The sequence below is a fragment of the Spea bombifrons genome, chromosome 8 (assembly GCF_027358695.1).
Source record: "Spea bombifrons isolate aSpeBom1 chromosome 8, aSpeBom1.2.pri, whole genome shotgun sequence".
Taxonomy (NCBI): Eukaryota; Metazoa; Chordata; class Amphibia; order Anura; family Pelobatidae; genus Spea; species Spea bombifrons.
In genome coordinates, this window is record NC_071094.1 from 1413225 (window position 1) to 1433966 (window position 20742).

Sequence of the window (20742 nt, forward strand, 5' to 3'; positions counted from 1 at the left end):
TTCACTAAATGTTCTTCTGTCCCAGGTTCTGCGTGTGAGTAAGACGAGCGCCCACGGTCTGCACGTTCTCAGGCGTGGTCTTATCTCGGTTGACGTGGTCCCTGATTGGTATGACGGGTTCATTAAGGCAAGGTATTTATTTATTTATTGCGATATATGAAGTGGATTGTGCTATAATATATTAATTTATAATAAATGGACATTGAACGTTGTAACCTAAAGCCCCGAATCTTAACTTAGATTAATGGAGTGGATTGGGGAGAGGTACAGATCTCCCTGATTCCCAAGCAGATTACCAGGGGGTGCAAAGAAAAAGTGCCACCAGGAATTTGGGGCACATTCCCAGCTGGAACCCCTCTAGTTACCCCATTGTCTTTTGGGATCTCCGTGACACAGAAGTCCAGGTCTTATCATGGTACTTTGTAACTATGTAACAATATTGAAATTACATTTCATGATTCATTTATTAGGGGTTTTAGGAAATACAAAAAGGTTTATATTGGCGATGGGGCACAAACCCCATATGTCTTCTCCGCTACTCCTCTGTATTTCATTCCAAGTAACGCAAAGGAAATTAACTTTACGGCGAGATTTAGTTTCTTGAAGTCTTTTGTCCTTAAGGTTCCTTTCAGGTCGCAGAGTGTCGAAGGCTACGTGCCAGCATGGATCGTATTTACTGTCCGTGCCTCTGAATTGTCTTATATCAAACTCGGTATTGACAGGGAGACGTGAGGTCAGCCAGAAACTATGTACTCGCCATTCACCCAAACCGGCATTGTTGATATAATGACATGCTTGTGCAGGAGGCAATTATTCCTTTGTTGATTCCAGTACCCCCAAGAAACATTTTACCATTATTTTTTTTTACAGTTCATTAAAAAAATTGAATGACTTGAAAACAAAGCTCTGGTTCCCCATTGTGGTCACCAGAGCTGAGGAGCAGAATGACGAACTCAACAACTCGAGTAGTTTGTCCATGAATCCATAACCTTTCTTTACGGAATCGGTCGGGTAACAATCTCTATCTCTATCGTTGGCGTGGAATGACTCTCTGTGGAAGAAGTGAGTTGCTAGGGGCAAGGGGCAGTCGAAACGTGACTCCAGACTCTCCGATGAGAGCAAGGACATCTTTATGAAAATGGCCAGACAGCGGCCCTTCAATCCTGAAAGAGAGTAGAACCGAAATAAGGCTCACGTCATACCAGATAATACATTGATCATTTTTTATTTCATTTTTGGGGGTTTTAAGCTTACCTTTGTCCTTTAAAAGGCTTCCGAAGTTTTTTTTCTACCTTCTGGAGATTGTGGATCCTGGATAGTTCTGCATGAAACTGCGATACGGGCTGATGTCTCACAGCGAATGGTCCTGCAAAGGATGAATGAGACTGAGCGACCTCTTTCAGTGACGCCATCGTGGGATTATTATTATTTTATACAGTCTGTTTTGGTGAATGTTTGGTAAGGCTTTAAGACTCACCCGCTGTCTGTGAGAAAGGTCCATCCTTGAGTAGGGCGTTCTTGGCCAGTGGTGCCGGATGGGGCTTTTCTTCTTCTGCAGAGATCCCAGGACAATTCCAGGACCCGTGCGTCTTTTCTTCTCCGTTTTTCAAACTTTGGGTAATGTTCCAAGCTCTGAGCTTCAGGTTTCGGTGTCTAGATTTCAGTAAGGGATCTGCCAGGGTCGTAGAGAAGAAACCAGTCACCCGCTTCGCTCTCGATCCTGTTCCTGTCTCCGGGACGTCTACTTGCTAAATGTCCTTCACTCACCTCGCAGTGGCTCCAGTGTCCTTCTTTGACTCTCCGTCTCCAACTCACATTCATGCCTATACATAAGTGACGCAAAACATCTAGTTCCAGTTGGAATCAACTCATTTCTTTTTGCATTTCCCATAAAACAAACCATTGCGAGGACTTAGAATTCAACCATAAGATTGCACTTACACTTGCTGGCCCTGCCTTTCCTTTCGCGTCGGCCGCACGAGTTCAGTTTCCGTCTTGGCCCTCTGATACAACAGATATCCCGGCTCCAGGCAATGAACGGATGCCACGGGTGTTGGTCGCAGACCCAGAGAACTTTTTGGCTTTTTGATGTCAGGAGGTCCAGAGTGGAGCAGCTTGGAGCTTGTGGAGTCCAATACTCCCAGGGGGCTTAGCTTCGCAGGCTGCACGGAGAAATAAAGCAAAAACAGATATATTAATGCATTACCTGGATATTATTTTTTTAGAAGAATAACATCCAAAGAAAATGATTTCACCATTGGCAGGACCCTGGCGTTAATTGTCTGGGTGACCTCTGACCCGTTCTCCTTGATGGTTCCGGGTTCTCCTCGGCAGTGGCTGCCCCTCCTGTGTTTGATCCGGTGCTCCGTTGGTGTGGTGGTTACGTCACGCGGTGAAGCACACTGGGTAACAAAAAAAGGCAAAGCCGGTCAACTTTGCAGAGGTCAGAAAGATGTTTGTGATGTTTGTGTCGTGCAGGTCTCCTTACAGGACTCATTTTTCTTAAATAGTTGTTGCGTCGCCTGTTTTAATTTGCAGGCTTTATTTTTTCCGTATACTGACCTGGACTTGGGACAGCAGGGGTCCAGCAGTGCCCTCGCCTGAGTCAGTAGACCATGATAGCATCGAGTTTCTCCTAAACCAGAAGAGGACATTTAACTATACAGCTCTCCCCAAACTGTGAATAAAGCAACGGTAATCTTGGTGGTCTGTTTTTGACCCCGGCTTTGATCGGTGATGTGTCTTTCGGTACAAGAACCAAGAAGCCCCCCCCCTGTGTGCATTAGGCTTACCGTGAATTGGGGGCTTGGCTTTTATTATCTCCTGACCTGCTGGTCTGTCGGCTGAGGAGCAGCCGTATAGGGTGACTTTTAGTGGGGCAATGTTTGGACGGATCAGGCATCTTTGGCTGTTTCTCAGCGTGGTCTGGTGGATCGCGGGCAGGTGAAGAAGCCACAGGTTGGTTGTTCTCCAATGTAACATGGTTTCTGTGAATTGGTGAGGACAGGACATGCGTGTTGATATAAGTTCTTTTAGTATAAAACCTGCAATAAAAACTTGGAAGAACCTTGGATAGTGACATAGAGCTGCTGCATATACTTATGTATATATATACTTATATATACTCATTATATAAACATGGCCTTCAGGTACATATGGCGTAACTCGGTGGCATCCTTTCCCCACCACGTGGCTGTGACACTGGGCTTAGACCATTTCTGATGCCGTACCGGCTTATCCTCGGCCCACCATCATAAAACCCACTATATAAGAATACCTTCAGGTCTGTAACGGAAATAAACAAATGCGCTACGTGTTTCCGTGAACGTAAATCCCGTATTATCACTCCGGGGAGATCGCGTTTCAAAGCGGTCACTAATCCCGGCACGTTTTACGTAAGCCTTTTAAAGTGGATAAAAAAGGATTAGCCGCAGGTGGGTTATTACATTACGGTTTGTAGGTAATAAGTGCTAAAATACCCAGAATCAACAGCAAAAAATGTCACGTTGTCATGGAATTTTATGAGTTCCCGGGCGTACAGCCATGTATTTGCCGGGCTGGGATGGGAAAAGTAAAAGGTTTTGAGGACTGTATCGTTGCGTACCTGCTCAGGTTACTGTACTCGTCCTTGGCAGTGCGTTTAGTGACCGCTCTACTCTCGAAGCGCCCCTCACTGGTAATGGCGCACACGGTGAAGGTGTACTCTGTGCTGGGAACGAGGCGGCGGGCGGTGTAAGAACGTTCTGTACCCAAGTAGACCGGCTTCCCGTTCATGCATAGCTCATAGTTGAAGAATCTCCCTAGAGGGGCTCTGGGCACATCCCACGTGATGAAGATCTCGCTTCGGCCGATGACATAGACGGTGAGTTTGCCCGGAGCATGATCGCCTTTGTCGATTGTCCGGGCAACTAGAGATACCTTCTGGCCCCGGCTGCTTGGCGAGCAGGCACACACGCTAAAAGTGTAATTGGAGGATGGCGACAAACCTCCTACTATGCAGCCAAGCTCAGAGGTGGTCTCCACGGGGGTCTCCTCTCTGAACACAATGTAAGATTTTACGGTTGCGCCATTTTCAGCAGGGGGCGACCAGCTGAGTCTTACTTTCGTAGCCGTTCGACTCGTAACCTGGAAGTTCAGAGGACAGCCGGGCAAAGGTTCGTCCACGGTCACCGACGCCACCGGGCTTTCTGGGCTTCGGTCTCCTATGGTTTCCATGAAAACTCGAAGATTGTATTGTTGGCCTGGCTTGCAGTCGGAGATTAGATAGGAGCTTGATGGGCCTTGGTAAAGGAGCCTTTCACCATCGAAGAGACTATAAACAAAAGAGAGACGTGCCTATTCAATCAGACCACGGGGCGTCTCTGACACCCAACCGGCACGTTCCTCTTACCTGTATGTGACGGACAGGCCGCTGTTTGGTGTGTGTTCCTCCCAGCCGACCTGTATGGACCCTGACGTCAGTATTTCGGTTCTGGGACAGCTGGGCTGGGGCAGACGCTGGAGATTGGCGAGGGTTTCCTGCACCTCCTCCAGCAGCTCTTTTCCAGCTGTTTGGGAAGCTGCAGCCTTCTGCGGAGGAGCCCAGAGAGGAACGAGACGGTTTAATGGGAAATAGTAGCGAACCTCCCCGGTAGACACACGGAGGGACCTTACGTCTCACACTGCTCAGCTCATCCCGTGTGTCTCCTATCTGACTCTTATTTATTATATTCTGCATTTTATTTGGTGTTTTGTTAGAGTTAAATGACCGTGAGCTGAGGAGCCTATTCCAGAGAGGACGGATTGAGAAGTCGCACTGTGCCAAGCCCAACAGGTCGATGATGGACGATTCTCGCTGGCGCTCGCAGGCAGCCATTGGTCTTTTATCGCTATTGTGAACCTCGGAGATATTGACGACCTTGCTCTTTGGAAAAAAAAACCCATAGCAACCCACTCCATGGTGACAAAGCCACCGCCGGTCACAATGACATCTGTCCCACCATCCCCACTGACCCAGTAAAAATATTTATGGGACGCTCTTCCATGGAGACGAATTCAAACACTCCGTACGGTTATTGGGCTTGCTTGTGTCCTCGTCATTTGGGGGTCCCATTGGACGCCCCATCTCTGTGTCCTTCTTACCTTCAGGACTTCTTCCAGTACGGGGTGCTGCCGAAGCCTCACAACACCTTCAGGGTAACTGGATAAGACCTTCACGCTCCTGTATTAAAAAGCATAACAAGCATGAGTTACGTTTTCCAGTCTCTCTTTTAATGCTAAATCGACATATTTTGTGTAATTTCGTTTGTTTGAGTCGAAACCCTAATAACGTTACATTATAACTGGTTTAGGGGACATACATGGCAGCAAACCAGCAGGACTCCTGCTCGTCCGAGCGTAGCAGGCGGCTGAGGGTGTCGAGAATCCGAGGGAAGGACGCGCTCTTCAGAACGTGCTGGTGGCCGGCGCGGTCCGTGGCTAGGCACGTGAGAGCGAAGCATGCATTGCGACTCCCTCCAGCATCCCCTTCCGACATCATGGCCTCCAGACGAGACACCTAGAATTGTGGGGTTACGCTAAGTCACACATACAGGGGTTCAGACGAATAATGTCCAGAATGTTGGGGCGGAAGAAGGGTGATGATAGTCCATGACATGATAGTCCTTACCATGTGTTCAGCCTCCTGTAGACCAAGTACCCTCTTTCTCCCGACGTCTGTGTCGCAGAGGCGCCCCAGAGTAAATGCAGCATTCAACCCACAGCCTGTCAAGGAAAGGGTTAATGACAAGAAGCTCATAGAGAATGTCCATCGCGGGTTTCTGGTGGCACGCTCACCCGCTTCATCCACGCGCAGCGAGACCACCAGCTTTCGGAGTATGGCATCGGATTTGGGGTGGTCCAGAAGCCTGGCGCAGCCCTGGGGGCACATACAGATCCGGGCGAGCACCAGGGCGCCGTTACTGGCCGTCCATTCACTGGGGGAGCCCAGCAGGTCCGCAATGTTCTCGATGATAAAGTCAGCGTCGGGGGATTCAAGAATCCATCGGCGACCGGAGCTGCTCTCTGCCTACAGATGACACCGGAGGAATTATTAGACGGCCGTGATGGGCATTCTGGGTACAGAAGGGGTGACAGCCGAGATATCCCTGGCTCGATGCACATAGTTCACTAAATCACAAGAAATGTACAGAGAGCCAGAGGCTCATGGGATGGAATTTGCTACTTTGGATCAAACGGAGGAGTTTTGGGTTTGTTTTATTCTCTGCCCCGGTCTGGTATCGTCCCTTCCCTGCCCGCCCGGTTTGGACGCCAGCGAGACCAGCGTTTCCTTCTACGATTGAAACGCAAACATACGATGTGATGGCAGCCAAGATAAACGCCGACCGCAAACTCTTATCTCCTGAGTGTCCTCGGAAGCCAGTTCTGCTCAGTTTCCTTCGCAGAATAGCAGCGCCTTTACTGGTGTCACCGGCGACACTCTGCGCTGATTAACCAAAAACCATTACCGGTGCCGCCAGTGGCCGAGTTCCCAGCAGAGCCGGCAGCCGGCGCGGAGACGCTCACGTGTCACAGCAGACTGTATATCGCCATTAACTGCCCCCGAGACAACGGCCATCGCTGCTATCGTTTGTAGTGTCTTCAGTCCAGTAAGCATGCATTCCCGTAATCCCGACACAGGTCACTGCAGGCTCTCACTCACCAGCGTTCCCAGAGCCCCCGCAGCGTTCATCACAACCTCCGTGTCCTCCCACTGTAACATGTCTCCCAATCTGACCAGCAGGTCCCAGTCTGTCCAGCTCTTGGCCAGCTCCACCAGCAGCGAGGAGATGTCTGGGTCTTCTGCCACCGTGCCCAGGATGTACGCCGCACTACTGCACAACCTGCACAAGAGTCAGAACAGATGGTCAGAATCTAAAATACTTTACTGTGAGGGTGGTTGATAAGTGGAGCAGCCTCCCAGCAGAGGTGGTAGAGGGTAATACAGTGAGGGGATTAAACATGCATGGGATAGACATACGGCTGCTGAATCTAAGACGAGACTAACGACTGATTAAGGTTTGAGTCTTTATAGCAGGAGAAACAGGTGACTAGACGGGGGCCGTCAGGGGCCGATCTGTTCTAGGTTATGTGGGCATCGTACCGGCTTCTAACAGATGGAGAAAATATTTGTAATAATATTTTTTCTTGGCAATTAAAAGCCCCCCTGGTTCTAGAATGAATTGATGAATGAATGAATGATTAAGGAGAATTAAGGTCCGTTTTATCCGACACGATAGAGATGAATACATTGTATCTGCGTAGATCAAAGCGTCCATTGATAATTATTTGTGGGGTTCCGCGCTCGTTTAATGCACCACATCCGGAGAGGCCGCCGTTCTTCGAGTTTCCTTCGGATCTGGAAAGTCTTGCCCTGTAAGTCACTTCAGTGGCTGTGGCAGCGCAGGAGAGAATGCTTCCCCCTCCTCTTACACCTTGGCACGGAGCTCCAGATCAAATCCTGTAAACATCACAAGCCTGGCCGGGATCTCCGGTTGCCGGGAAACCCTCGTAACCAAACTAATCCCGAGCGGAGCCCGGAGCGGACGTCTGCCAGCCGGATCCCGGGAAGACGCGAATCGCCCGGACCCTCCGGGGCACAAGACTTGAAAAACAACAGGAGAAAGCGCCCCTGTGCGCAGACTGCTCGGGGTCTCTGCTAATCCCCTGCACAAAGGGTTAATAAACAGGGATCAGAAAGGCAGTTTAACCCTAAGAATTAAGCGATCAGTGCGTTGCTTTAGTAACCAGAGGGTTAAGTATCATTGGATCTCGTTACAGACGTTGAGGTTTAATAGTCTAATCCACTGCAAGTGGCACTTAATACATTCTTCGTGGAATGTGCTGCTTAGCGGACAAGGCCCATGCACCCACCGCGGGATTCGAAGGGCTGGAGTATCTTTGTTTGGCTTGAAATGCGTGGGGGTCTGACATAGCTAACGATATACGGCTGGGACCCCCCCATGTCATTTCTCAGGACCTTTGGAGTTTAATGGTCACCCCGTGTGCAAGACCATGACCTACGGGGACGATCGACTAAGGTGTGATTACTTCACTACCGGCACGTCTCCATGTCCTCTAGTATTCTATGTAGCCCGTGTACCATCTGTAGGGGGCCACAGCTCTGGAGAAGTGCAAAATGTGGGGCACCTGGGTGACGTCCCTCCAAAACTGCGCTCTCCGTCATCCCAGAAAGTGGTGGTCACAGTAGCCAGAATCCCAGTGCTCCCAGTTACAGCCAGACCTCTCGTATCAGCCCCACGGGGTAATTTATCCGCACTTTGAGTTATTAAAGTCACATAAGCCGGCGTGACCAGGAGATAATGAGCTGTGGGAGCTCTCGGCGCCGCTATGGCTCTGCCTATTGGCTCGCTCTGTTTACCCGGCTGTGCCTTTTATTTCAGCTACGATTTATTTTGGGCTTGGTTGCTGAGTATCTGTCAGGCTCCTTAAAAGATGTGTTTACTGTGCGGATATAACAGGCTTCGCACCGCAGAGGTCTCGGCCATTACCCAACGCGTCCCCTCCTTGTGTCAACGCCATCCGGAGGTTTCCTCGGCGTCTGTTTGTAAAAGGTTCACCCCGGGGCCGGCCCGAACTCCGCTGATTACCCCCTTTTTGTTCTTCGTCTGACGGGGCAGGAGATTTTGTTACTATCATTATTACAGCGATGTCACCATTTGTGTCGTTTTCACAAAAGCCGCTATGGGTGATCCCCTCTCTCTATCAATGATTTCAGTGGCCCTTCCCTGGCCCCCCCGCAGGCCTTTTGGTTGGGGAGGAAAGGACTCGGTCATATAAGGGGCTGTGGTGTCCACCATGGCCCGCAGGCGCGTTTCGCACGGAACCTCTGGGCTTCAGTTACAGCTTTTCAGTCTCTGTTACTAAAATATTTCTTCTTCTTACAGGAAAAAGTAAATGGGGGGGCGACCCAGACTAAAGGGGATCCCCCGGCTATAGAGTAAATGGGGGGCCACCCAGACTAAAGTGGATCCCCTGGCGATAAAGTAAATGGGGGGCCACCCAGACTAAAGGGGACCCCCCGGCGATAAAGTAAATGGGGGGCCACCCAGACTAAAGGGGATCCCCTGGCGATAAAGTAAATGGGGGGCCACCCAGACTAAAGGGGACCCCCCGGCGATCCTCACCTGACGTCGGGAGCTCTCAGCAGGTTGCACAGAGCCGTTATGTACTGTCTGCACCGCGAGTCGGTCATCAGCGCCGCCATCACCTGCTCCCGGTACGCCTGCACGTCGTTCACTATCACTTCTACCCCCTGCTGCACCACGTGGGGAAGGGGGGAGAGAAGCTGGGGCAGAACGCCGTCCATGTCCGGCACTTTATCCTCCGCTTCTCCCGCCACCATCGGCTGCGCCCTGCCAGGAGAGGTAGAGGCTCAGACTTCTTACATCGCTTCCACTCTATGCCCCTCCGTTCGGGGTCCTGCCCTCTACCCACCCTCCTCTCTCACTTTCACCCCCTGCTGCCCTCCTCTTTCTCTCTCTTCTTCCTTGTCCCTTTTTCCCACCTTAATGTCTGATCTCCCTCACACTTTTTTAAAAAATAAATCCCTACGAAAACGATTTACAATCTTAAAAACAAAGCGATGGGGACCCCTGAGCACTTCGTTACGAGTGCCTGATCTGGCATAGGGTCTAGGCGGTAATGATCGAGGCTAAAATTATTATTTAATTATTAAAAATTATTATTATTTGAGGCTGAAATCATTAGAAATCTGCTGCTGCAACAAACCTTACTGGACCCTGAGCTGTCAATCAGCTGTCAATCACTCCCTTCTGTGATGAGATGTCTGTCAAGGACTGATGATTGACATCTGGTTTATTTTTTTATTTTTTCTTCCCTAAAGAAATGCAACTTTCTGATTTTCTGGTCCTAATTTCTTTTTAGAAGACATTTCTGGTTTATTCCCAAAAAGTAATTTTAATCATTTTTGATAAATATAAGAAATGAATTTAATGCACTTGATACTTGATACCCTGTGAGATTAGTTTGGGGGTTTTGTGTATTTTTCCCCATAATTTAAATGCCATCAATCTCCAGTAATAAACAATAATAAACGTTATTCACGCCTGCTGCGGGGAGAATATTTAAATTGTGATTTTTTTACCCAAACCTGCATCCGCTGCCCGTTAATATACGGCGTGGAGCGTACCTGTTGTGTTATTGCCGTCCGGAGCTGTTCCCAGTCCTGTCGCTCCGTTCTATTTGCTGTCCTTGTTTCTTTTTTTTTGTGTTGCGTACAAAGATAAATGTTTCTTTTCTCTTCCTTTTCTCCAATCAGGGCAGAGACCGTCCTCCGGGAGGCAGGGATCGGGGATCGGTTCGCTTGATCGCAGCCCGGAGACGCGGAGTTACACCTCCTTTAATCCGGATTACTGTGTGTCTGCGCAGTAACGCTGGGCTTGGGCCGGAGAGATACATAATAACGATCGGAAAGAAGAATCACTGGTCAAAGATTCTTTGTTGCGACTTATTTTATAATATAAATTACTATGATTTATATTTATTTTAAAAAAAACACCTGGGGTTTTTTCCTTTTTTGCCCTAGTTATAAATAAATTGGTCTTTATTGAGCCAGACCACAAAAATTGTGTGATTATTTTATTTTATTATATTCATTATGAACTAAAATAATTTTGTTACACAAAGTAATTATTGCCTTTTAATGCAGAAGGTGTTTAAATTGTAAAATATACTTTTATGCTTATTTCTATTATTTTTTTATATGTAATATATATATATATATTTTTTGAAGTCTTTTTGTTTGCCGTGTTATAAATCTCCAGCTGTCTTTGTGTTTGCAGGTTCCTGGCACCCTGGCTTTATGGCAAGGGGAGACATTGTGGGGGGGGGCAACATTTTTTTTACAGATGTCCCTGGATGTGATGGGTTAATGTCCTTGGAGCTGCTGGTAGAAACTCCGCCCACAGCTATTACAGCTGGCCATGGGACACGCCCTCTAGTGCTTTCGCCCCGCCTACTCCAGGAAGTGCACACAATGGATGCCCGGGTGCAGGCGTTTGTGTCTTTGTGCTCGCTGAGCCACAAGGGACAGAGATATTTGTGTCATGGCGGAGTCCGCGACCTGCGCTCCGGCGGCCTGGAGATCACGTAAGTATGAGATGTTACTAATGCTTTACAGCTTGTATCCTGGGGTGGAAAAAATCCAGTACATTGTGGACACCGCTGGCTACAAAAGAGTTAACTGACCAGTAATTTCAGGTAACAGTGCATTACTGGCAGCGGGGGGTTAATGGGTTAACTGTTTGCTGTTGCTGGTGCGTGTCCCCGCTGCGTATAGAACCCAGTGGATGGAGGATCGTGGGAATTGTCCATCTGCAGCGTGTTCAGCTCTGAAATTCAGTTTTATTTTCTGGGTTTTTCCTCCCCAGTGTAACGAACGGCATTGAGGTCTGGAGATCTGAATTATCCAAGGAGACCCTGGAGGAGTGGGTGAGTGACTGGGTCAGTTATTAAGTAACGCATTGTTTGTGGCATTAAATCACCAGCCTGCCCGGCGCTGCCACGTGAATCCCTAAGCCCTGTGCCACCGTGTTATATGTCGTCGATCAACCGTTTAGATCGTAAGCTCCGTGGGCTCCCCTCGTGGAAATCACTAACTCATGATTCCTATCCAGACTCCAAGAGAAAGCTGTGGGCTCTGCGTGGGGTAAAATATCCGCCGTGAGGAGGGGAGCAGGGCCGTAAATAAATACGCTTTTTGTTTTAAGGAGACATCTGGGAGTTTCGGGTCTCCGGAGGACAGCGCAGGAGCCCTGCGGTAAGACGTTCCGTATAAATCATTATTTAATGTTTTATATAGCGCCATCAAATTCCGTAGCGCTGTACAATAAATGGTGTTTTATAGACATTAAAGTAATTTGACTGCCAGTGTTTTATGATGTCATTTATGATGTCATTTATATTTAAACGGTGTCTGTGCTCTGATTTCCCGTAGAAGGATTTTTGAGCGGGTGACCCCGGTTCTGGATGTGAACGGCAGCCTGGCCACCCTGAGCCTCTCGCTCCATTCTGGAAACGTGACCCTGGAGCTTTTCAAGCTGTCCATCTCCGAGACGCGCATGCACCTCCAGACCCTGCTCTTTGATTTGGCCGACCGGGTGCAGGATCTTGAAAAGTGCCAGAGGGGTAAGGAAAGTTCTGCTGCTGTCCCCGTCTGAAGTGTAAGAGCGAGTGTGAGTTACTGTGTGGCACTAGAGTATGCATGTGTAAGTGTATGGTGTTAACATGTGTGAGTGTGTGTCAGCATATGTGTGTGAGTGTGTGATAGCCTGTAAGTGTATGGTGTTAACATGTGTGAGTGTGTGTCAGCATGTGTGTGTGTGAGTGCGTGATAGCGTGTAAGTGTATAGTGTTAACGTGTGGGTGTGAGTGTGTGATAGCGTGTAAGTGTATAGTGTTAGGGTGAGTGTGCATGTATTATGTTATATTATAAGCGACGCGTTTCACTCCTGTCCTGCTGTAATATTGTATTTTCCCATCCCTCCCGCAGGAGGCAGCGAATCGGCAGCACCCAGTCCCGTGAAAGCAGCTTCACTTAACAATTTAATGCCCATTCCAGGTGAGTGCGGACGGGCGGCTCATGATCCGCGCAGGAACTGCAGCGAGTGAACCCTCGGCGTTCGGTGTTCTTGAATATTTGGTAATTGTTTTATATTTGCCCCGTTCCCAATTTGTTTTTTTTTCCCACGATCAGACATTGAAGCTCGTAGACGAGGCCACGGGACCTCGATCACAAATATTAAGAAGAGGCTGCCGGGAGAGTCGCTCGTCAACCCCGGGTGCAAAAGGTACAACTCGTGGCATTCATACCAGATATAGAGGCGGGGGGGCGGCGAAGCATTGACTTTATATTCTCTCGTTTCAGAAAAAAACCTGCGACGGGGGTAGATTTTGAAGAATCCTGACGAAAACATCCAAAAACACGGCGCTGATGTGAGTGAGCGCCCCTGGAGCGCCACCTCCTGATGGGTCAATCGTACTGCAGTCACCAAAGAAAAAGGACCCCGGAGGAAACGCATCGGGATTGACTCGTCTATTATGGTCAGAAATGATCTTTTATACAAAATCATGGTTTTAAGGGGTCAAACAAACGGGACACTCCGAGCCGGAAACTGCCCAGCGCCGTGCATCGGATTAGGGGGTAGGAGCCGGTCCGACGGCTGGAGTACCCATCTCCAAGCATTAACATTCATCGCGTCTTTACGGCTACCTTGTTTATAGACCGGATTTGTCACCCTGTATTAATTTAGCCCCCTACGATGTGATGGCCGACCCTCGGCACTCCGGCGAATGCATTTACTGCCAACGCGTTCCGCGGCGTGTGGCGTCTGGCCAGCGCCGCTCCTTGTGTGTCTGCCCGAGTGCCGTATCCGGAATGAGACGATAAATCCTTGTGAATTAAATCGGTTCACGAGGGGTCGCAGGCTGCAGGGTTTTAATCCCCCCCCCTTATTTTTAAACAAGAATAACAAACATTTATGTAACAACAAAAAAGGCTTTATTTACAGTCAAAACAATGCGCAAACAAGAAGATTAAATTAAGACAGTCGAACCTTACACTAAACATGCATTAAATTATTTTTAACCCTTTTTTATGCAGCATCTTTTAGCCTTTTATTGGGTTAACCTCCCAGGACTTGAAAAGGAATTTTATGAATTAGCACAGTGTTGTGTGTGTGTGTGTGTGTGCGTGTGTGTGTGTGTATATATATTCATATTTTTTTTTTTAAATACTGGATATTTGGAAACTATATAATATTTTTAACTTTTATCAATAAAATGCTGGATTATTAATATATTATTATTTTCATACAATAATCGTTACATTATAAGGTATTGGGTTTCATCCGGTGGGGTTTTTTTTTTTTTTTTTTTTTTTTTTTTAGTACGCTTTAAGAAAATAAAAGTATTAAACACAGTTAATATTGTAGAGAAAGTTAAGGAAGTTCGGCAGAAGCGACAATATTGACAACAAGCCTTCTGTGACCTGTCGGTCGCATTCCCGATGTGCCTTCAAGAAAAATACTATCTTAAAACTGGCTGAAAGTTAGACATCTATGTATAAAAGTATATATATGTTAATACGGTAACATGAACACGGACGGAGATCCTCCGGCTGCCGGCAGCCAACAAGCCAGCGGCCGGCAGCCCAAGCGAGATGGCAGGCGTGTTGCGGAGTCGTTTAAAGGCCTCTCGGCACAGCGGCGTCCCTTCTCTTCACCAAATTCTGTCTCTCTGGAGCCCGGCCCTCACTTCATCTGCTTGACCACGGGGCGGTAATACAGGAGGATCTCCTCCACGTTGGGGCAGGTGTATTTAAACTCCTTGAGCTCCGCCGCATGGCTCATGTAGCTCGTTACGCCCTTCAGGTCCTTAGGAATCCCAAACTTGCGATAGTGTTTGCAGACAGTCTGTTGGAAAGGAGAGAGACTCGGTGAGTGCGGGACCTGTGAGTGCGGGACTGGGGGGGGTCCAAGATTAAAACAAACAGAGGCTCCCTTCTACTGAAACCGCAAAGAACACACAGGGTTATCAAAAGCTACTTCAACATCAAGTGCCCTCCACGCTCTCCTCCTCCTCCAACACGGCAGCCGGTTGATATTTAATAATATTTCATTTAACCTTTCAAACACAAAAATGTAGAAATTGTTTATTTTTCTGTTAAGATTATTTTAAACTCAGCAGCATTTTTTTTTAATGAAGATATTTTTAATAGGACTTTCTAGCATAGTGCGTGTTAATAAAAAATATTAATACAAATTATTTATATATATATATATATATAATCTAGCTATTTTAATAAAAATTTATACAAATAATTATTATAAATAATCTAGCTATTCTAATAAAAAAATAATGAAAATAATTTATACATTATGTTCAAGATATTCTAATAAAAAATATTCAGAAGAATTATATATAATATAGCTATTGTAATAGGAATATATATATAAATAATATAATAATTATATATTCAAGCTATTCTAGTAAAAATATTAATATAATCTAGTGATTCTAATGCAAAATATTAATAAAAATATATATAATGTATTTATTCTAATAAAAATATTAATATAAATTATATATAATGTTCAAGCTATTCTAATAAGAATATTAATACAAATCTATATAATTAAGCTTTTCTAATAAAAATATTAATAAGTATATATAATCTAGCAATTCTAATACCAAATATTAATAAAAATAATTATATATAATCTAGCTATTCTAATAAAAAAATAAAAATTATTATTTTAAAATTGCTATCGACAGTTCCACTTTAATAATCGCAGTTTACGCTCTTGGTGTTAAGCGGGACTCACGTTGATGATGTGAAGTTTGGGTAACAAGTTGCAGTCGGGTAGCGTCAGGTTGTCTCCGTCCAGGAACTTCCGTCGTGAGACGGTCGCGTTCCGATCGGCCGCCAGTTCATGCGGAAGGGGAGTCTGCAGGTAACGGTCCAGCAAAAGCAGCGAGCGCAGCAGGTTCCTCTGTAGACCTGAATGGGGCAAAGTGGGGTAACGTGGGGGGCTTTCTGACGCTGAGAAGCCAGCGATACAGCGCAGCAAAGTGATACAGTAACCGTTATGAAGTCCTAAACGCCTCTGGTTGGACTTGAAAGGAGTAGACGTGACATGAAATGCAACAGAACCAAATGACCCAAAGGAACCCCTGACCCTGGATATCGGTACTCACTGTCATCATTTTCAGGGACCTGGTTCTTGATGTAGGCAGAAAACCGAAGGAACACGTCGTTCCCGGCACTGGTGGATTCCTTGTATTTGGGAGTCATGTTGGGATAACTGCAACCACAAAGTTCTAGATTTATCAACCGGCAGCTCTAGAACATCACATCAGTACCAACTATGTCATCTGCTTACATTCCAGAGAGGACAAAAAGAATCGCAAAAAGAATTTCTCAAAAATAACACAGCTAACGACGCCTGACACGTTATTAAGAGGATTTCAATGTTTTTACTGTATGAATTTTTGTTCTGGGATGGTCCTCGAGCCTCCCGGGTAAAAAAAACAAACCTCAGACTGCATGGACTAGGAGTTCAGATTCTGAAGACCTTGCCTACTTGTTCACAGGTGGCTTTCACAACACAATGCAACCATTACAACGGCGCTCTTTGGCCCATTAAAGCTGCCACAAACCTCTTTGGATTACATTCTCTTGGAGTTACGTTGGAAATAAAGAAGGTTCTCTCACCTTGGCGGCTTTAGGGTCTCCTCCAAAAACTCCTCGATCTTGTTGGTGTCCGTTTTGACCTCTCCATTGTAGAGGAGGAATGGCGGCTGTGATCCGGGTGCCAGGTCTTTCAATACCTCCGGGGCCCTGGAGAAGAGAATCCGCCAATGTCATCAAGGTTCCAGGCATGGAGGAGGAATGAACCAAACCTTCTTCAGGTCATGATGGTTGCTTAGTGGGTGGATTAGCCATGTAAGGACCACCTGAGATCCAGCCAACTGCCAACTAGCCTACAGACAGGGGGTCCCTGCGCCCAGCCGATCACTTTACATTAATGTAAATAAAATACATGAAATTCTCTTTGGGGAAATAATGTGACTTTTACAACCCGGTCCGAGCCTCGAGGACCCCCTAAAGAAAACAGACGCCTTCAGTATTTTGTTGAAGGCCACCTAGAGCTTAGAGACCCCGCAGAGCCTGTAGATCTTTGTACAGGTAACTTTGTATCAGTATTTGTATCTTTCTGCGGTTGAACTACAACCTTCTCGTAAAAAGTATTGTCTAGAACAACGGAAAAACAGGTTTCTGGAGGTTTTCGAGCAATGCCTGAAGGTGAAGAGTCGGCTGATGGTAAAAGAACAATGGCTCCTTGTAGCAACCGACTGTAGGGCGTATTCACTAACGTGGGAATCTGTAGCGGCGAACGTGTCAGCTCCCTGATTTACAGGGCCAATCCTATTATGAAGGAGCCCGTCTGAGGAAGAGACCTCTGAGGTTCCAAAAGTTTATAAAACCTCAGATTTCTATCTATGTTGGGCTAAAAACTAACGTATCGGCTGTCCCTTCTCTATGACTGATAGGACTTTATACATTCACCGGGATACAAAGTATCTCCGGCCACCTAAGAGGTCCCCAAGGAATTTTAGAAGTTAACTTTGGGCATTTCCGTGGGAACAAACAGAATTGGTGATTCTGCCTCGAAAAAAAATATCATTACTTAAAGTTCTAAATGAATAAAATTAACGACTATTGAACCTGTCACCCTTATTCAGCGGCGACGAGAAACGTTCTCATTTGGTTAATTTATTCACAAGAAAGTCATCGCTGAACCCCCCCCGACATTCCAAAATACATTTGGTTTCCAATTACATTAAAAATGCTAAATAAATCTTTTATCAGAAATATTATTTGGAATTTTCGATGAATTTCCCAAAATGAAGAACCGAGTCTAGGATGACCCCCCCTTATCCCCCCCCCGTTACGCACCTCTTCATATCCACCGTGGTCAGGGTGAACGGGACGCCTTTGTACATCAGGATCATGAACAGACGCTGGCAAAAGGGGCAATTTCCAACACTTTCTCCATCGTCGCTCGCCTGGAGGGAGGGAGACGGGGCAATTAACGCTGTTATCCGGAAAATGCAGTTTATGACATCGATTTAACCAGAAAAAAAATATACGCGTTTGATTTCATCTTAAAAGTGATTTGCCTGAAATTATGGAGTAACGGAGAACCCAGTGAGGAGCCCCTACATTAATTATACATTGTACAGGGCCGGCTGGCCCTTCATAATGAATATTAGAGTCAATTCTGTAAAACACATATATTTCCCATCTATCTGATATAATATCTGAGAAGGAAGCCATTTTTAGCACGGACACAAATTCAGCCAATGGGAGATGGAATCTGTGCTTTGGTTCATTCCCATTGGCTCTTTGGAGTTCTGATTTAGAACCTGGGATCTCTTGGGATCTCTTCCCAGAAATGTATTGTGAATAATCAGTAAAACGTGATGAACGGGTTCCCCGGCAGGCTGGGAGTTCCCGTAACGTGACGGTGACCCGACGGGCGAGAAACTCCCCGTTGTGAAATCCTCGTTTTGCGGTTCTCTATCGGAGTATCCGTCCCACCCGGGAATCCTGATGGCTGCCGCTAGGAAGACTCCACCAGGGCCTGTCTAACGAGTTCAGCGAGGCTGGGCGCTGCGGAGAAGAAGTCGCCCTCGTCGAGTTCCAGCTGGGACCGGCCCCATTGTTTGCCGCGAGGGGCCCGAGAACGTTGTGAGGCGAGGCGGATTAACCTGGTGCAGGGCGCTATCTATAAACGCTGCAGCCCCGGTGTAGTAATGGGAGTTCTGCGTCAACAAACTGGAGAGCCAGTTAGGATTTCCTCTCTGATCTATATCTCCCCTTGTCTCCCGCTCCCCATCTCTCCCCCCATCTCTCCCCCTCCCCATCTCTCTCGCTCCCTATCTCTCCCCCTCCCCATATCTCTCCCTCCCTCTCTCTCGCTCCCCATCTCTCCCCCTCCCCATCTCTCTCGCTCCCCTTCCCTCTATCTCTCGCTCCCCATCTCTCTCCGTCCCTCTCTCTCGCTCCCCTCCCTTTCTCTCTCGCCCCCTCTTCCTCTCTCTCTCACCCCCCCTTCCTTTCTCTCTCGCCCCCCCCCTTCCTCTCTCTCTCGCCCCCTCTTCCTCTCTCTCTCTCGCCCCCCCTTCCTCTCTCTTTTGGCGTAAATATTTGGGAAGCCGCATTGGAGGAAAATAATAATATATATATTTTTTTTATGAGCCAAAACCTCAAAGTTTTTGTCTGTTGGTTAAGCGGGAAACAGAAGCCGATGACTCAGTAAAGGTGGCATCGTGACCTCATTATTAATTACGCCCTGCGCTGCCGGCCAGAAACACAGAGAAAAGAGGCCGGAATCCAACACTAGAGGGTCAGCAGCTGAGATGGAATGACTGAGAGGGTAGATAAATGGAACAGCCTCCCAGTAGAAGAGGTAACCCCCCCTCTCCATCACAGAGTGAAGTGATAGACGTGTGGAGTCAGGTCTCGGATCAGCCGCCGCCTAGACTTCCTAATTTAGCTTTGATGTGAGACGCTCCTGCCAGACGCACCGCGCTGTTACTGCCGACGCTGCAGGTGCGAAGGGATTTAAGTCTCAGTCATGAAAAAGCCTTTCTGCATTAACCTTTTCTGCAGACAATGACAACCAAGACTCTTTAAATAAACCACCGGCCAGACGGGGTGGTAATAGGTACTCCTGGACAGCCGTACAAGGGGAGGCATGGGGCCAGTTATCACACAAACACGTTCTAACACCCACTCACCCTAACACCACACTATCTCCCTCCTCTCCCTCACACCACTAACTCCAGACTGACCGCTGACACTCTAGTACCATGTGCCGACACACACACTCATCCTAACGCCATACACTCACACACGCCAGACTCACAGCATTCCCTCACATACACCATACAGTAACGCACACTCACTCTTACACACGCCAGACTCACAGCATTCCCTCACATACACCATACAGTAACGCACACTCACTCTAACGCCATACACTCGCACACGCTAACACTACACAGTAACACAAACACACCATACTCACACACATACACATTATAACACCCACGGCATCGCTGAACCACAACGTCCTAATCCCCCCAAAAAAGATGAAGGAAAACAGCGCGGATGTAAAATGCGTGGGGAGAGGCGAAGCGCGGCGGCCGCGGGGGGGGGGGTTGTTTATTCACAGAGACAACGCTGAGGAATTGCAATAAAAGTGTGTTGTTTTTCTTTTTACTGAAGCTATAACTTCTTATTACCGTCCTTGAAAAACTTAACCCTTACCTGGCCGCAGAAACCTATCCCAATTGTACCGAAACCAGGTCCCGGCCGAGATACCCCACCCCGCGCCGCTGACTCAGTCCCTCCATCTTCTTTTGCAATAATTAATTGTCAGCTCCTCGCGTAACATTCGCGGCCGGATGAGAATTAGGAGGTTTTTTTTTTTTTGCTGCTGCTTAAAGATCTGCGCGCGATCGCTGTACGGTACACAAAGGGTTAATGGCCATCTGGTTCAGGGGTCTGGCATTTGAAGGGTTAATCCTGGATACACTTTTTTTTGGCAGAAAAGTCATTTACGATTAATGTAAAGTGAATTAACCCTTCTTGTCTCAGACTGATGCGCACACCCGGGAACTCTCAGGTTTTTTTTGCCCCAGTCTCGGGGTAATGGGGCAGATTTTCGGGGGTCACACAGTCCGGAGCTGACGCCTTCCTATACCCCCCTGCTGTGATTATATATAAGACGCCCAGTTCGTGCTTTTGCTCCCAGTATGTTATGGGTGACATCCCTGCTTGAATGCAGGTGACTCAATTTAGTGCATCTTTAAGTAATGACAAAGTCAAGGTTTCCATGACAACCGGTATTTGGGGAGTCGCTGCATAGAATTGTCACGATTCGGCTATTAAAGGGTTAACATTTCCAGAATCTCAGGGGCCGCTGATGAGGAGGTTTAAAGAGCCGGAGGCTAAGAGGTTAAAAAAATAAAATAAAAATTAACGGCGCTTACCTTGATGAAAAGTTCGATTTTGGAGTTTTCTGCCATAATCGGCGGTTATTCCGTCTCCCCGCGGCTCCCGCTCCGGTTGCTCCGCGTCGCGCTCTGCTTGCCCCGGCTCCGCTTGCTCTG

General features: G+C 47.3%; 3 protein-coding genes across 3 annotated transcripts; 1 reads left to right on the forward strand and 2 right to left on the reverse strand.

Moving 5' to 3' along the window:
* Positions 1-1027: 1027 nt before the first annotated feature.
* On the reverse strand, positions 1028-9382 carry LOC128503147 (uncharacterized). Its single transcript, XM_053473171.1, has 16 exons — positions 9165-9382; positions 6680-6860; positions 5815-6046; positions 5648-5742; positions 5340-5536; positions 5122-5200; positions 4391-4569; positions 3605-4312; positions 2793-2987; positions 2563-2635; positions 2256-2402; positions 1942-2162; positions 1768-1823; positions 1478-1672; positions 1255-1366; positions 1028-1163 (listed from the first exon to the last, which is right to left on the reverse strand). Exons 1-16 carry the CDS (start codon positions 9380-9382, stop codon positions 1028-1030), a joined length of 3024 nt encoding a protein of 1007 aa, XP_053329146.1.
* Positions 9383-10999: 1617 nt separating this feature from the next.
* On the forward strand, positions 11000-13059 carry PAXX (PAXX non-homologous end joining factor). Its single transcript, XM_053473556.1, has 7 exons — positions 11000-11148; positions 11430-11490; positions 11769-11818; positions 11996-12186; positions 12551-12619; positions 12755-12848; positions 12926-13059. Exons 1-7 carry the CDS (start codon positions 11036-11038, stop codon positions 12963-12965), a joined length of 618 nt encoding a protein of 205 aa, XP_053329531.1. The 5' UTR covers positions 11000-11035; the 3' UTR covers positions 12966-13059.
* Positions 13060-13949: 890 nt separating this feature from the next.
* CLIC3 (chloride intracellular channel 3) lies at positions 13950-20681 on the reverse strand. Its single transcript, XM_053472973.1, has 6 exons — positions 20623-20681; positions 17519-17628; positions 16274-16399; positions 15757-15863; positions 15384-15559; positions 13950-14471 (listed from the first exon to the last, which is right to left on the reverse strand). The coding sequence occupies exons 1-6, from the start codon at positions 20656-20658 to the stop codon at positions 14310-14312; spliced, it is 717 nt and encodes a 238-aa protein (XP_053328948.1). The 5' UTR covers positions 20659-20681; the 3' UTR covers positions 13950-14309.
* Between the last annotated feature and the right edge of the window lie 61 nt (positions 20682-20742).

Excerpts from the sequence above, each read along its gene's own strand:
- LOC128503147 (XM_053473171.1), bottom strand. The coding sequence starts at position 9,382 with ATGGTGGCGGGAGAAGCGGAGGATAAAGTGCCGGACATGGACGGCGTT. Across the intron at positions 5,743-5,814 it reads GCTGCGCGTGGATGAAGCGG|GCTGTGGGTTGAATGCTGCA; the intron begins GTGAGCGTGCCA and ends TTTCCTTGACAG. Across the intron at positions 2,988-3,604 it reads GAGTACAGTAACCTGAGCAG|AAACCATGTTACATTGGAGA; the intron begins GTACGCAACGAT and ends ACCAATTCACAG.
- CLIC3 (XM_053472973.1), bottom strand. The coding sequence starts at position 20,658 with ATGGCAGAAAACTCCAAAATCGAACTTTTCATCAAG. Across the intron at positions 15,864-16,273 it reads GAGACCCTAAAGCCGCCAAG|TTATCCCAACATGACTCCCA; the intron begins GTGAGAGAACCT and ends TTGTGGTTGCAG. Across the intron at positions 14,472-15,383 it reads CCAAACTTCACATCATCAAC|ACTGTCTGCAAACACTATCG; the intron begins GTGAGTCCCGCT and ends CCTTTCCAACAG.
- PAXX (XM_053473556.1), top strand. The coding sequence starts at position 11,036 with ATGGATGCCCGGGTGCAGGCGTTTGTGTCTTTGTGCTCGCTGAGCCAC. Across the intron at positions 12,187-12,550 it reads TCTTGAAAAGTGCCAGAGGG|GAGGCAGCGAATCGGCAGCA; the intron begins GTAAGGAAAGTT and ends TCCCTCCCGCAG. Across the intron at positions 12,849-12,925 it reads GTCAACCCCGGGTGCAAAAG|AAAAAAACCTGCGACGGGGG; the intron begins GTACAACTCGTG and ends CTCTCGTTTCAG.